This window comes from Leishmania donovani, chromosome 5 (assembly GCF_000227135.1).
Source record: "Leishmania donovani BPK282A1 complete genome, chromosome 5".
NCBI lineage: Eukaryota > Euglenozoa > Kinetoplastea > Trypanosomatida > Trypanosomatidae > Leishmania > Leishmania donovani.
The window spans coordinates 66,278-79,046 of NC_018232.1; the positions used below are offsets into that span (position 1 = coordinate 66,278).

Sequence of the window (12,769 nt, forward strand, 5' to 3'; positions counted from 1 at the left end):
GCACACCCGCTGGCGAAGAAAAGAGTGTCGTCATCTATCTCTCTCTTTACACTCCTACACACACACACACACACACACAGCTCCGCACCAGCTTCACAGTTCGCCTCCACCACCCCCCTACATGCATACGTGCGCATTTGCTTGTGCGCGTGTGTATGCGTCCCGTCCCTTCTCTCAGACTCTCTCACACCTCTCCCTCACTCCCTCGCACGCACGCACGCGCAGCCCCCCTCCCCCTTGGCGTTGTGTGTACGTCTGTGCGTCCGCTGTCGTGTCCTCGGCGAGGCGCTTCGGTGGCGTGCAGCTCACTTTCCCGTTCTTCTTTGGTTTTATCACCACGGGGAGCACAGTGTGTGCGCCGGCGCACACACTGTGCCGTCCTACCCACCCTTCCATACCCTCTTGTAGTGCACGGACGGACCTGTAGAGATCGATGTCCTCGTCGTCCCCGGTTCAGAAGCCCGCCGCACGGCCGCCACCGCTCCACTCCCCGCACTCGCCTTACAACAAGAGCCTGACCCCCGCATTCGGGGGCAGGTTTGATAACTACGACGACGCTTCTGCGCGTCGCTCGCAACCACCGCAGCCACAGTCGTCTCAGCCGCAAACTCCACAGCAGCAGCAGTTAAGCACTCTTGATGGTGACCGGCCGGATGCAGATGGTTCAGGAGGAGGGCAGTGGAGCCAGAACACCTCGCAGCCGTCGACGCCGTGCAACGAGAGTCCATCCAGCCCTAAGGCGAAGCCGAATGCGGGCTCTGCAGGACTGGCTACTCCGCCCTCAGGCGTCGCGAAGGACGCCCGCCTAGCCTGCCGGCAGTATCTCGAAGAGGCCTACACGCCGACATCTGCGTCGGAGGCAGGCGGCGAAAGCGGGCGACCGCAGAAGAAAGAGCTGCGCCTGGAGGACTGCACCGCCAACTTCTCCAACTACCGCACCGTCTTCTCTCCTGCGTACGCGCTGTCCACGGCGACGTCGGTGAGCCTCGACACGGGGTGCACGGATGGGCGTGACTTCAGCATCTTCTCCTTCGGCAGCAGCGTGCGTGATAACTTCGACGCACTGGCCGCTTCGAGCTGTCGCCACGGGCTGCAGATGGCGCCGAGCAGCACAGCGATCCCCGAAACCGCTGCGGCGCCGGGGGCCCCGCGCAGTGTTGGCGTGCCGGCGTCGCCGTCACGGGGCTCCCGCATGTCAAAGTGCAAGCGGTGCCTGCAGAACCTAAACGGCCCGGCGTTTGACCTGAAAGCCGTCCAGGAGGCGCAGCACACTTTTCTCGAGGAGGAGTCGGTGTGCAACGCCGCCAAAGTCTACCCCATGAGCGACATCACCTCGCTCCTGGCGGTCGGCTCGTGGAAGGACGCCTCTAATCCGGAACTGCTCAAGGCGCACAACATCCGCTACGTCCTCAACGTTGCGAAGGAGCTGATCCCGACGGAGGAGGCGAAGATGATTGCGCAGAACAACGATATTGTGTCAGAGTGGATCCCGATGAGCGACTCGCACACACAGGATGTCTCTGAACACCTGATCAAGGCATTTCGCTTCATCGAGCGCGCGCGCAGTGAGCACTCTCGTGTGCTGGTACACTGCCGCCGTGGTATCTCCCGCAGCGCCGCCATTATCGTGGCCTACCTCATGGCGTCCGAGCACCGCAGCTACGAAGACGCCCTGAAGTTTGTGACGGAGCGGCGGAGCTGCGTTTCGCTGAATTTGGCGTTCCAGGAGCGTCTGTCCGAGTTTGTGCCCAGCAGCGAGTTCTTCCACGGCCCCCCGACACAGCAGCAGCAGCAGCAGCCTGGTGCTGCCTCTCCGCTCTCCGCATCCTCTTCCAACTCCCTGCTGCCCACGCTTGCTGGCGTCGCACCGCGTACGGACAGCGCCCACGCCAACCACTCTAGTCAGCCGCAGCCCCTGCAGGGGTCAGACCACCCTCTGCTGCTTCCGCCTGAGTGCCGTAGCGTGACGAGCAGCACCGGCAGCAGCCACGGAAGCAGCCGCGCCAGCAGCGGCGTGCGCGTCGCGCCGTCGCAGAGCCTCGGGCTGCAAAAGGCGGACAAGCAGGCGAGCGTGTTGTGCTCAGCGACCTCCACTGCAGCGCCGGCATCGACAAGAGCCACCTCTGGCAAGTCGGGCAAGTCGACGTCGCTCGAGAAGGCGTTCGGATCGCATGCGCTACCGAAGCAGCAGCAGATCCGCCGCGGCAGCGCCGCACCGCAAGCGCTTGCTCTTACCGGCACCACAACTCGATTGTCGGCTCGCTCGGTCGCTGCAGCTGTCACGCCGGGCATTCAGAGCGCCGAGGACGAGGTGACAGCGACGCCTGCGCCGGAGAGCGTCGGCAGCCGCGACGATGGCGATGACGAAGTAGAGGAGCCCTGTTCACCGATGGGCATTCACGGCCGCCGTGCACTTGCGCGGCTCAGCTGTGCGCAAGCAAGCAGCAGCTCGGCATCTGCCGGGCCGCGGAAGCACCTGCCGCGTACTTATTCAGCGGAAGAGGAGGTGCTCACCACTACCATGGCAATGACAGCCACCGTCACGACTACGCTCATGCACGCCAACAAGTGTGGTCCCGATGGGATGCCCGCGGCAGCGAACGAAGAAGTCGGCGACGGCGAGGTGCGATGCAGCAGTAGCAGCGCCAACACGAGTGAAAGCCACTTACATCTCCACCACAGCCCTCGCGCGCCAGCGCAGCGCGGCAGCGCCTTCGACGTCTCGGACGACGAGGCCGACGACAACGGCTCCATCGCCGGCACCGGCACCCCGCTGTCTTTGCAGAAGAAGAGTCAGCGGAACCCGCGCGTCCGCAAGGCACTTTCCGCCAACTCGACCGGCGCACCGGCGTCGGAGAACGAGGGCAACAGCAGCGAGGGCAGGCAGGACCTCGCGGCAGGCGAGCGCAACCGCAGCCCCACCGCTACCGGGGGTGGCGATATGACGGGTACGGCAGTCGCCATGGACGAACTTCCATCCACGCGTTACGGCACTCAGAGCGCATTCAACGAAGAAGGAGTGGCACCACAGTCACCGACGGCGGTGCACCCATCCTCTGTCGTGGCCGGGGCCACATCCCGTGCGTCAAGTCTTAGCGGCTGAAGGCATGTGGTGATGGTGAACAGCGCCAACGCAAACGTGGGCACAAGGACGGCGACGACACCGTCAGACGGCTGCTTGAGGGAGCGTCAAGGCGGATGACGAGTCGCGCTCGCTCCTTTCCGTAGAGCTTCACGGCGGAGTCGGGAAGGGGGAAGGACGAAGAGGAGACATGGACGAGTGCGCGACCCATGAAGAGCGGCGGTGTTGACACCGATGTTGTGATTGTGCGGAAGGCCTCTCTCGTCGAGGTTCTTCATGGATGTCGGCCTTTCAGCTCTGCCGCTTCTCTTTCTCCCCCTTCCTTGTGCTGGTGTGTGCACGTGTCGTCACCAAGTGCGCACAGCGTCTCTTATCATTCCTCCAAGCCCCTCCAACCCTCCCCCCTTGCCATACCCCCCCCTCCCATCATCTGGCCTTCAGACATGTCAGCTCTGATGCCCCCCCCTCCTCAGACACGCGTCCACCCACGCCTCACGGGAAGCCCTTGCTTATTTCTTTCTCTGCCGCATGGGGGCCACGCTTGTGGTATCACGAGCGTGGGTGTCGGTGGGCTGGATTTGTGTTCTCCCCCACCACACCTCCCCCATCCTCCCTACTGCTAACAGCTCCATCACGTTTTGGTTTTCCCTTGCTGCCGCCCTCTTTCCGTTGCGTGCTTGCTTGCCGGAGGCGGAGGAGGAGGGCTGAGGAAGCGCGCAGGCGCACAGGCAATGAAAAGCGGCCTTCTTGCTTGCCAATGCGCTCCTTTGCACGTGTGTGCTCATGGTCCTTCTCACCTGTTTTGTAGTTCTGCCCGCCACCCGCCATCCCCTCTGCCACGCTCAGCTGCTCCCGATCTCGCTCTCTCTATCCATTGCTATCCGTCTACGTCGCTGCTACCGTTCTTGCTGTTGCTTGGTGGTAGTGAAGGGCATATCATCGTTGCCACGGGCTGGACAGCGTGGTGGTACATTGACGTGTGTCGTAATGGTCAAGTCCCACGGGCATGCCGCCGAAGGAGTGGACGCTGCATGGCGGCCTCTTCTTTCTGCTGCTTGTTCCTGTGTGTTGCAGGGGTGGAGGGAAGTGGAAACTTCATGCGGGAAAACAACACGCCGAGAGAGATGGTGATGTGTGCGGTTGTGGTTAGCATTCATGCATTGCGCGTGTGCACTTGTCTAAGGGGCGGGAAGTTTCTGCTCCCTCTTTCCCTCTCTCTCGCTGCTGTTATGTTACTTGAGCTGCTTTACATGCCCACACCCCTTTTTTCATGCCCAGTGCGCGGAGGACTGCAGCACCGACCGCAGCGGTAACGGGTGGGGTGGCGAGAAGGGACGCCAAAGGAGGCCGTGGCAAGAGTGGGCGGGCGCTTCGTATGCGGGCCCGTGGACTAAACACACGGAGCATGCGCACCGGCATGCCCACGCACGCATCAGCAACGGCAGCATGGGAGAAAGGCAGACAACTCCTCATTGTCCTTTTCCCTACCCGACGCACTCTCTCTCGCACTCCGCCACCGCCCCCGCCCTCCCCTTTCTTCCTCTGCTTCTCCACGGAAAGTCTGTCTGGGGCCCGTCGCGCCGCACGTACACGACGAAGGGATGAGGGAGGGGACAGGAGGTGTCCGTGAGACGCATGGCTGGAGTTCACGGTAGACACTTCACTCTAAGACGACCCGGATGTAGCCGTCGGTGCCGCAGAGGCCAGCGGCGTTGTGGTTGTCAGTGCGTCTCTTTGTTGCCTTGTTTGTGGTCAAACGAACGCGTCAACAACAGAAAACCCTTCCCATTATCCCCCCTCCTCCTCTTTCATGCCTCCCCTGCCCTGCGCCGTGTGCGGCCGTCACCACCTCACAGTAGTGAAGGTGGTGCCGACCGCTTCGTAGCTCTCTCTCGCGCGCGCCTGGGCGCACCCATCATTTTCATTTTTTCCATCCGTGGTTTCGTTGCCCTCCCCCCTCCCCCTCCCGTTCTATCCTCCTCGCTGTGTTGCTTTCCTGTCGCTGCGTGTTTATGTGTGTGTGTGTGTGTGTGTGACGAGGGAGCCGATGGTGATGGCAGCCATGTGTGCTCCATCAGCCATGCAGCGTGCGTGTGTGTAGAGGCGACTGGGTGAGTGGGTGGGTGGGAAGTTGATGAGTAAGTCGATTCTTTTTCTTGTGTCAGCGTAACAGCAGCCGTTGTGGATCTTGCTGTTTTCGGCTGAGAGCAGAAGGAGCAGAGAACGAAGGGCGAGAAGGGTGTCGCAGGACGACTGCCACAGCTGCGGTTTCGCAGACGCATGCAGACTGATGTTCGCTTCGCATCCAGTGTTCCTCCGGTTCTTTTTTTTTTCGTTGTGGTTGTAGTTCTCTCCCGCTCGCTCTTGTGTGTGTGTGTGTGTGTGTGTGTGTGTGTCCGTGTGAGGTATGGCGTATGCCTTGTTTACATGTTTTTGCTGTGTGGTGTTTCGATGCTCTCTCCGCACACGCACACCCACCCACCCACATCCACACACACACACACTCCCTCTCCCTTCTCTTCATGTTGAGTTCGCCGCCGCCGCCGCTGCTGCTGCTGCTTGGGATTTTGAGGGGCGGAGGTGCTCGTGGCTGCCTCGACATCTTTGCCTGATGTAGGGTATCTTGCTGTGCTTCTTATTGGCATCTTGCCTTCCGTGCGAAAGGTGGGCGGTGCTCTTAACTTGTGTACGTGCGCGTGTGCGCGCACGTATGTTTCTGTTTCTACCCCCAGACACACACACGCACACGCACAACACCCCTTTTCCTTGTTGGTGGCTGCACTGCGGCAGATGGTTGGATGCTGAGAAACAGAGGGGCGGGTCCCCATGTTCTCCCGCCGCCTCTCCTTCCCTCCATCCACTCCCCTGTTGCTGCTCCTTGTTCGACTCACGTTTAGATGGGCCTCTTGTGCACTGTCCGACATCATCATTGCATTTTCTGTTGTGTTTTCTGTTTCTTATGGTTCACAAGCCCACACGAACACACACACACACACACACAAAACGCACGTACGCGTCGGCTCTTCTTCAGATTCGTAGTCACGCGCTCCTATGGGTTTGCCTACGCAGAATGGGGAAAGGGGAGCGATGCCGCTCTTGACAGCGTCCTCCTCTTCCTCCCTCTCTCTATCGTGCGTGCATGCGTGTGTGTGTGTGTGTGTCGGCGCTCATATCTCTTGTTGCTTTCTCATGTATGTCCTTCTTCTCTTTTTGCTTGCGTCATCTGCTGCGATGGTTGCCGCCCTCGTCGCGGTGGCACCCCATGCACTTGTGTGTGTGTGATGGATGTCTCTCGGAAGCCCTGAAGCGCTGTCGCATCCCTCGTTGCTGTTTTCTGGCGTGTGCGTGGCGCATTTTCTTTCGGAGCATCCTTGTCTTTGTCTCGCCTCGCCCACCGCTGCTTCCGTTGACCTGATGTGTGATGCAGCCACCATCACCGCCCCATTACGGACGTCATCCTCCTTTTCGAGGACTGCCCTCGTACTATTTTTACGCGATGCCATCTACCACCTCCACCCCCCCCCTCCCGCCCCACCAAGCTCCCTGTCCTTCGTTTGCCGTTGTCGTCATCCCTATGGATCATAACCATCTCTCTCTCTCTCACTGTCTTCATATTTCATAGCTCGAATTCGCTTCGTCTTGCCTCGCGTCTGATCCCTCTCTTCCCATCCCCTTCCCCATTCCCCAACTCCAACGCCAACGGCCGCGAACGATACGAAGGACCGCGTATCGGCAACGTCAGCGACCAGGCAAACACGAAACAGCAGAGGCTCGCTGGGCCTGCCGAAACGAGATTTTCGAAGCAACCTTGCCCATGCCGTGCACCATGGCGTACACGTTTCTTTCGCGCTGCGTGTGCCGGTGCGCTTCTTCGGCGTTTCGGCCACGGCGGCCGCAATGCTCCCTGTAGTTTAGGTGTACGCAGAAGCGCACGAGCGTGAGATGCAGTCAGGTGTGCTGGTGGGTTGGAGCTGAGAGAGTAGTTGGGTCTCTGCGGCTCTGTATCGACCCTCTGTGCGTGCGAGTCCCGAGCGCCTGCCCCTCCGCTTCCCATGATGCTGCTGTTCTCCTCTTCGTCCTGCTCACGTTCTCTCCTCTTTCTCTGCTGTGCCTCGTCCTCCTGCTCAAACCTCACGCACGTGTGCATTCGTGTCTCTCTGCCTGCTTGGTGGTGGTGGTGGTGGTGGGGGGTCTGAGCTTGCATGCACGAACAAGCTTACACTGCTCTCCCCCGCACCGCAGCGCCTCTGCCGCGTCCATGACCTCACACAATGCAACCTTCTCGTCGTCTCTCACGTTGGCGGGGATGGACTACATAGCTCCGTCATCGGCCTGCATCAAACCCACCCTGATTTCCAGCGGCGGCATCCATGCGGTCGGTCCCGCTGACCCAACGGCATCGGCAAGCGGTGTTGTTGGTATGAAGCGTGGTGGCAACGCACCGCCGCTGGGCCCCGGCATTGCTGCTGCCGCTCAGCACGCTGATGTTGTGAAGATCACCCTGCAAGACTGCCTGGCGTGCAGTGGGTGTGTAACGACAGCGGAAACGGTGCTCGTCAACGCGCAGAGCCGCCACGAGATTGTGTCTGCCCTGCTCACATCGCCCGCATCGACGTCGTCGTCAACGACAGGGACGGGGAGTGTCTCTCGTCCTCGGCTGGTGAGCATCAGCTCCCAGTCCTGCGCCTCCCTCGCCGCCCACCTTCACATGTCCATGGCTGCCGTGTACGAGCTGGTAGCTGGTTTTATGCGAGCAACGCTCACGACAGCCGGGCTGCAGGAGGCCGCGCGGAACGCCGAGATCGCTGCTGCTGAGTCGCCGCGCGATGCCATGAAGAACGAGGAAGTGAGCGGTGCATCGACGACAGCGACGACAGATGCCGCCGCGGCGGTCCTCTCCGAGTCGGAACCGCCAATCTATGTGGTAGACCTTGAGTGGGCCGAGCAACTGTCCGCAGAGCTGACGGCGCAGGAGTACGATCGGCGTCGTCGCGGCGGCGGCACCGCCGAGGTTGGGCCGCTGCCGTTGATCGTGTCATCATGTCCAGGCTGGGTGTGTTACTGCGAGAAGCAGGGCTCAGCGCTGCTGCCGCACCTCTGCCCTGTCATGTCCGCCCAGGGGATCGCCGGCAGCTACGCAAAACGTGCCGTTGCCGCGAACCTCTACCACGTGTCGATACAGCCCTGCTTTGACCGAAAGCTCGAGGCGGCGCGGGACTCGATGACCTCATCGACGACGGCGCCACCAGCCGACGGGGCGGACATGCCGGTCTTCTACACGGACTGCGTTCTCAGCACTGCGGAGTTGCTGGAGTGGATGAAGGAGGCGGACCCGACGCTTCCGTGGAGGGGACGCCTGGACACGAACGTCACCGCAGCCGCCGTCGCCTTGGTTGGCGGCAACTGTCCAGGCCACACGGCCCAGCAGCCCACGCAGTTGAACGAGGAAGAGGCGCCCACGTCAACATCGTCGCCGGCAGCCTCTGCTATCTTCGCGCCCGCCCACGATGCGGCGCGGTTCGCCGGCAGTGGCGGCTACCATCGATCGGTCATCGCGCACCGCCTGCGGGTGGAGGGGGCGGCAGCGCTGCCGTCCTCGTCGTCGCCCTCGCCGGACACGCCCGCTAGCATCGCGTACGAGGTGAAGCGCAACCGCAATCATCAACTCGCCACTTGCGCCGCCCTGCCGGAGGAGGTGTTCTGCATCGGCTACGGCTTTCAACAAATTCAGAACGTGGTGCGTGGCCTCAAGAAACGCATACCCGCCATGCGTGGCTACACCTTTATCGAGCTCATGGCGTGCCCAGACGGGTGCTTGAACGGTGGAGGGCAGGTGCGGCCGGCGCAGCAGCCCCACGCAGAGGTGCTGAACGCCGTCCTTGACGCCTACGCGAGGAGTATGGAGGGCAGTCGTGAGAAGGGCGGCCTTGGCGCAGCTACAGCTGCTGCCTCTTCGGGCTCGGCACTTGCCTGTACGTTTGCCAGCGCACAGCCCGTCAGCAGCGACGCGCAGGCTGAGGACGGAGAGGTCGCCATGAAGGCGCAGCGACGTCGCGTCGAGGCAGCATGGAAGCCCTTCGCCGATGCCACCATTGCTGTCACAGCCCCCTCACTAGGGGATGCGCTGTGGCGTTGTACATTTCGCGACCGCGAGAAAGAGTTCGCAGCGATGCTGAACGACGGCAACGTGCACAGCTTAAAGTGGTGAGGGACGGCGACAACCGAAAAGGCGTGGAGAAGGAGGGGGCGGCGGCGGCAATGGTGTTGTCCGTCTGTGGGGGAGGCAGGAAGACGAGGCGCTTCTCTGGCCACTCGACGCGTGCCTGAGCATCTGCTGAAGTGGTCCATCTTGGGTCAAAACGCAGCAATCCGTCCTCTTCTCTTGCACGCCTTCGATCTCACTCTGCCGCTTGTGTCACTCTCTCCACCTTATCCTTGTGTGCGCACACACACGCACACGCGTGTGCAAGGATAGGCACTCCATCTATGCGATTTTGGCGCACCACTGCAGCCCGCACGCAGAGAAGTAGGTATGGAGAGGGCGAAACAGGCTCTCCTTTATTGATCAAGCGCAAGAGTGTGCACACGTACATCGATGTGTCTGCTCGACGCGATAACAAGTGATGGACTCGGTTGTGAAATTCAACACGCATGTGCGCGCAATTACGCGTGCGACTTACTCTTCCATACGACTCGATAACGGCTCCTTCTTCTCTCTGGGTGTCACTCTCGCTCGGGACCCCCCCCCACCACTACCACCACCACCGCCGCCCGCTACCTTCGTGAGCAGGGGTCTCGCATGCCCGCATCCACCGCTACGGCCAGCAGAGAGGAACACCGCATAGGTGCCGATGCAAGCTCACGGTGTTCTGCGGACACGTGCGTCAGTCACGATGGACACACCCACTGTAGCTCCCGTCTCCTCCTCTTGCGTTCGCTCCACCTTGTACACATTCGACCTCCGCCACCCCCGCCTCTCTCGCTCTCGTCCGGGCCGCACACGCAGCAGCATCAGCACCACCAACCCCACCGCCACCGGTGTTGCACACGAGTAATATGTACACACCACGCACCCGAAGTCACACAGAGGTTTGTCGGTCCGGTCGTCTTTGTTGTACGCCCTTAGCGCTTTCGTCCCCGCGCTCGTTGTAGCTTTTCGTTGTATAGTGTGTGCCTGTGCCTGTGCCTGTGCCTGTGCCTGTGCCACTGTTGTTCGTGGTGGCAATCTTCACCTTTTTTTTTGGGGGGGGGAGTCGGCGGACGCTTCTCTGCAGCTTGCTGCTTTTCCTTGTGTCGGGCTCGTCCGCGTCTGCATCCTCCGCTGACATTGTCGCGTCTCCTCGTTCTCCCTCGCTTGTGTCGCGGTAGTTTGCAAGCGCGCGCCCGTGTGTCTGCAGCTACGTGTGGCAGATGGCTTTTAGTTTGTGTGTGTGTGTGTTTGTGTGACCGAGGGCGTTGCAGTGTGCCCTGTGGCAGTTGGCGCTGCACAGGTTGGCTCTTGTGCCACTGGGCTCGTGCGCTCCTGTATTGTGGAGAACTGCACTTGAAGGTTAGCATCTCTTCTTCACCCTTTTCTAGACCTCCTCCGTTCTGCCCTCGATCGGCGTTGATGGCCCACACCTTGCGGACGCATCCGCAACACGGTCGCGGCGCGCTGCTCGCCGCCCCTGATGCTGTAACGAGGGTATCGATGCTACTGTTGTCCAGCGCGCTCTTTCTCTCATGCGTTGTGCCCGCGATGACCTCAACGACGTTCATGCGGATGGCGTACGCGGCCACGGCAGCCGAGCCGCCCCGCTGCCATGTTGACCGCAGCCGCTATACCGGCAGAACAACATCCAAGGGGTCTTGGGCCGGCCTGCACTTCCACCTTGTCTTCACGCTCGGTTTGTGCACGAGTGACCCTGACGACGGTGTGATGAGCGTGCAGCTGAATGACCGACACGTGAACTTCACCGGGCGCAGCGGCTCCGTCGCTATGCCGCACCTCGGCCTGGTCCGCTTCAACCTCTCCGCCTCCACCATTGGCCCTCAGTACTTCACCTCAGAGCTCTGCTACTCGGACGTGAACTGCACGAATTTGTGCACTGATGCGCTAATGGGCCACGTTCGAGCATGCAAGGTGGATCGTGCCATCATGCCCGTCATCATCGTCCTGTTTTGGATGGTAACCGCCGTTGCCTGCATCGGTTTCCTCGCGGCTCTGTACCTCCGCAAGCTCGCGGAGCAGCGGCAAAAGGCGCTTCACCAGTTGCCGGAGGTCTTTGGGACCTCACCGGCCGCCTCTCGGACCTGGCGACCGCAGCAGCGCGCACCAACCACGCCTCGATCCTTGTCTTCATCCCACGCCGTCTTCGCAGACGACCATAAGGCTTCACACGGCGGCAGCCACGAAGCGGACCTCGAGCACGCTTTCGAAGCGCCTGCTGTGATCCCTATGCAGGGCAACGACGAGAGCCTGACACCGCAGCTCCGAAGCACCGCATCATCCGCCACCACCACATCCTGCGGCCTGCCTAAGAGGGAAGAAATTGAGATGGCGGCTCTGCGTGCCGTCGCTCCACCTTCTCGGCAGCACCCCTCGAAAAAACATCGCCACACTCACACTCACGACGACGAGGTGACCGGCACGACTACCATGAGCTTGAGGCAGGCACGACATTCCGGACCTGACCTCCCTGCTTCCACCGCAACCCTCGACACCATCATCCTCCACTACTCGACACACACACTTATGCTGCAACCTGATCGAAAAAACATAGCATACCAACTAAACTGCTCCGCACAACAGCAGCAGCCTAAAAAAAACCGCGTCCAGGCCCTCGAGCACGCGGCGCGTCTCCGCGCTGAGCTGGAGGCTGCCGAGGAGGCGGCGCGCCTGGGGGCCGAGCACGAGGCCGAGCAGACCCGCGTCCAGGCCCTCGAGCACGCGGCGCGTCTCCGCGCTGAGCTGGAGGCTGCCGAGGAAGATGAGAAAGATGTGCGGGCGGCGACGTCGAGTTACAATGAGGAGTACAAGGAGCGAATTCTGGCGAAGGCGCGGCCGGACCCGCGGATGCGGCTGCCGCGGCCTTTTATTGGGTTGTCGCTGTTGGAGGATGTGGAAAAGGGCACCCTTATTGTGGATGGGCTTTACAGGGATGGGCCGGCTTACCAGACGGGTATTCGCCTCGGTGATGTTCTTCTGCGTATCGCGGGTGTTTATGTGGATTCAATCGCGAAGGTGCGGCAGGTGGTGGATGCGCGGTGCCGCTGCGGCTGCGTCGTTCCCGTGACGCTATCGACGAAAATGAACCAGCAGTACAGCGTGGCTCTGTGGATCATGACGGTGGATCCGCAGCACAACGACAAGCCCTTTTTTTTCGATGTACACATGCATCACCGCATCGAGAGCTCGCAGATTGGGAAGAAGGCACCGTGGGTGGAGGTTCTTGAGAGCCCATCCGTATCTTCGGCTGTCACCCCCCTCGTGCCGCTCTTGCGTGAGCCGACGCCGCGTAGGGGCTCAGAGCTGCGGTCAAGTGCGCGTTCCGCCTTCGTTGCCACGTCTTACTTCTCGATGGCGCGCAGGTCGCTCAGCTCAGAAAGTGAGCAACCGCGCGGATCCTCTAGCGTGGCTACGGCGGAGGAAGCGGTGGAGGCGAGCGCGCTGGCGCCGCGAGGGTATACCCCACCCAACAACGTGCG

The 12,769-nt window shown here is 61.4% G+C and overlaps 3 protein-coding genes across 3 annotated transcripts; all 3 read left to right on the forward strand.

Moving 5' to 3' along the window:
* Positions 1-1,096: 1,096 nt before the first annotated feature.
* LDBPK_050220 (dual specificity phosphatase-like protein) lies at positions 1,097-3,103 on the forward strand (the record flags this gene model as incomplete). Its single annotated transcript, XM_003858161.1, has 1 exon — positions 1,097-3,103. The coding sequence occupies one exon, from the start codon at positions 1,097-1,099 to the stop codon at positions 3,101-3,103; it is 2,007 nt and encodes a 668-aa protein (XP_003858209.1).
* A 4,285-nt stretch (positions 3,104-7,388) lies between these two features.
* LDBPK_050230 (hydrogenase, putative) lies at positions 7,389-9,290 on the forward strand (the record flags this gene model as incomplete). Its single annotated transcript, XM_003858162.1, has 1 exon — positions 7,389-9,290. One exon carries the CDS (start codon positions 7,389-7,391, stop codon positions 9,288-9,290), a length of 1,902 nt encoding a protein of 633 aa, XP_003858210.1.
* Positions 9,291-10,691: 1,401 nt separating this feature from the next.
* Positions 10,692-11,990, forward strand: LDBPK_050240 (viscerotropic leishmaniasis antigen, putative; the record flags this gene model as incomplete). The annotated part of the gene is made up of 1 exon (XM_003858163.1): positions 10,692-11,990. A coding segment is annotated over one exon (1,299 nt), but the record flags the coding sequence as incomplete, so codon positions are not given.
* Between the last annotated feature and the right edge of the window lie 779 nt (positions 11,991-12,769).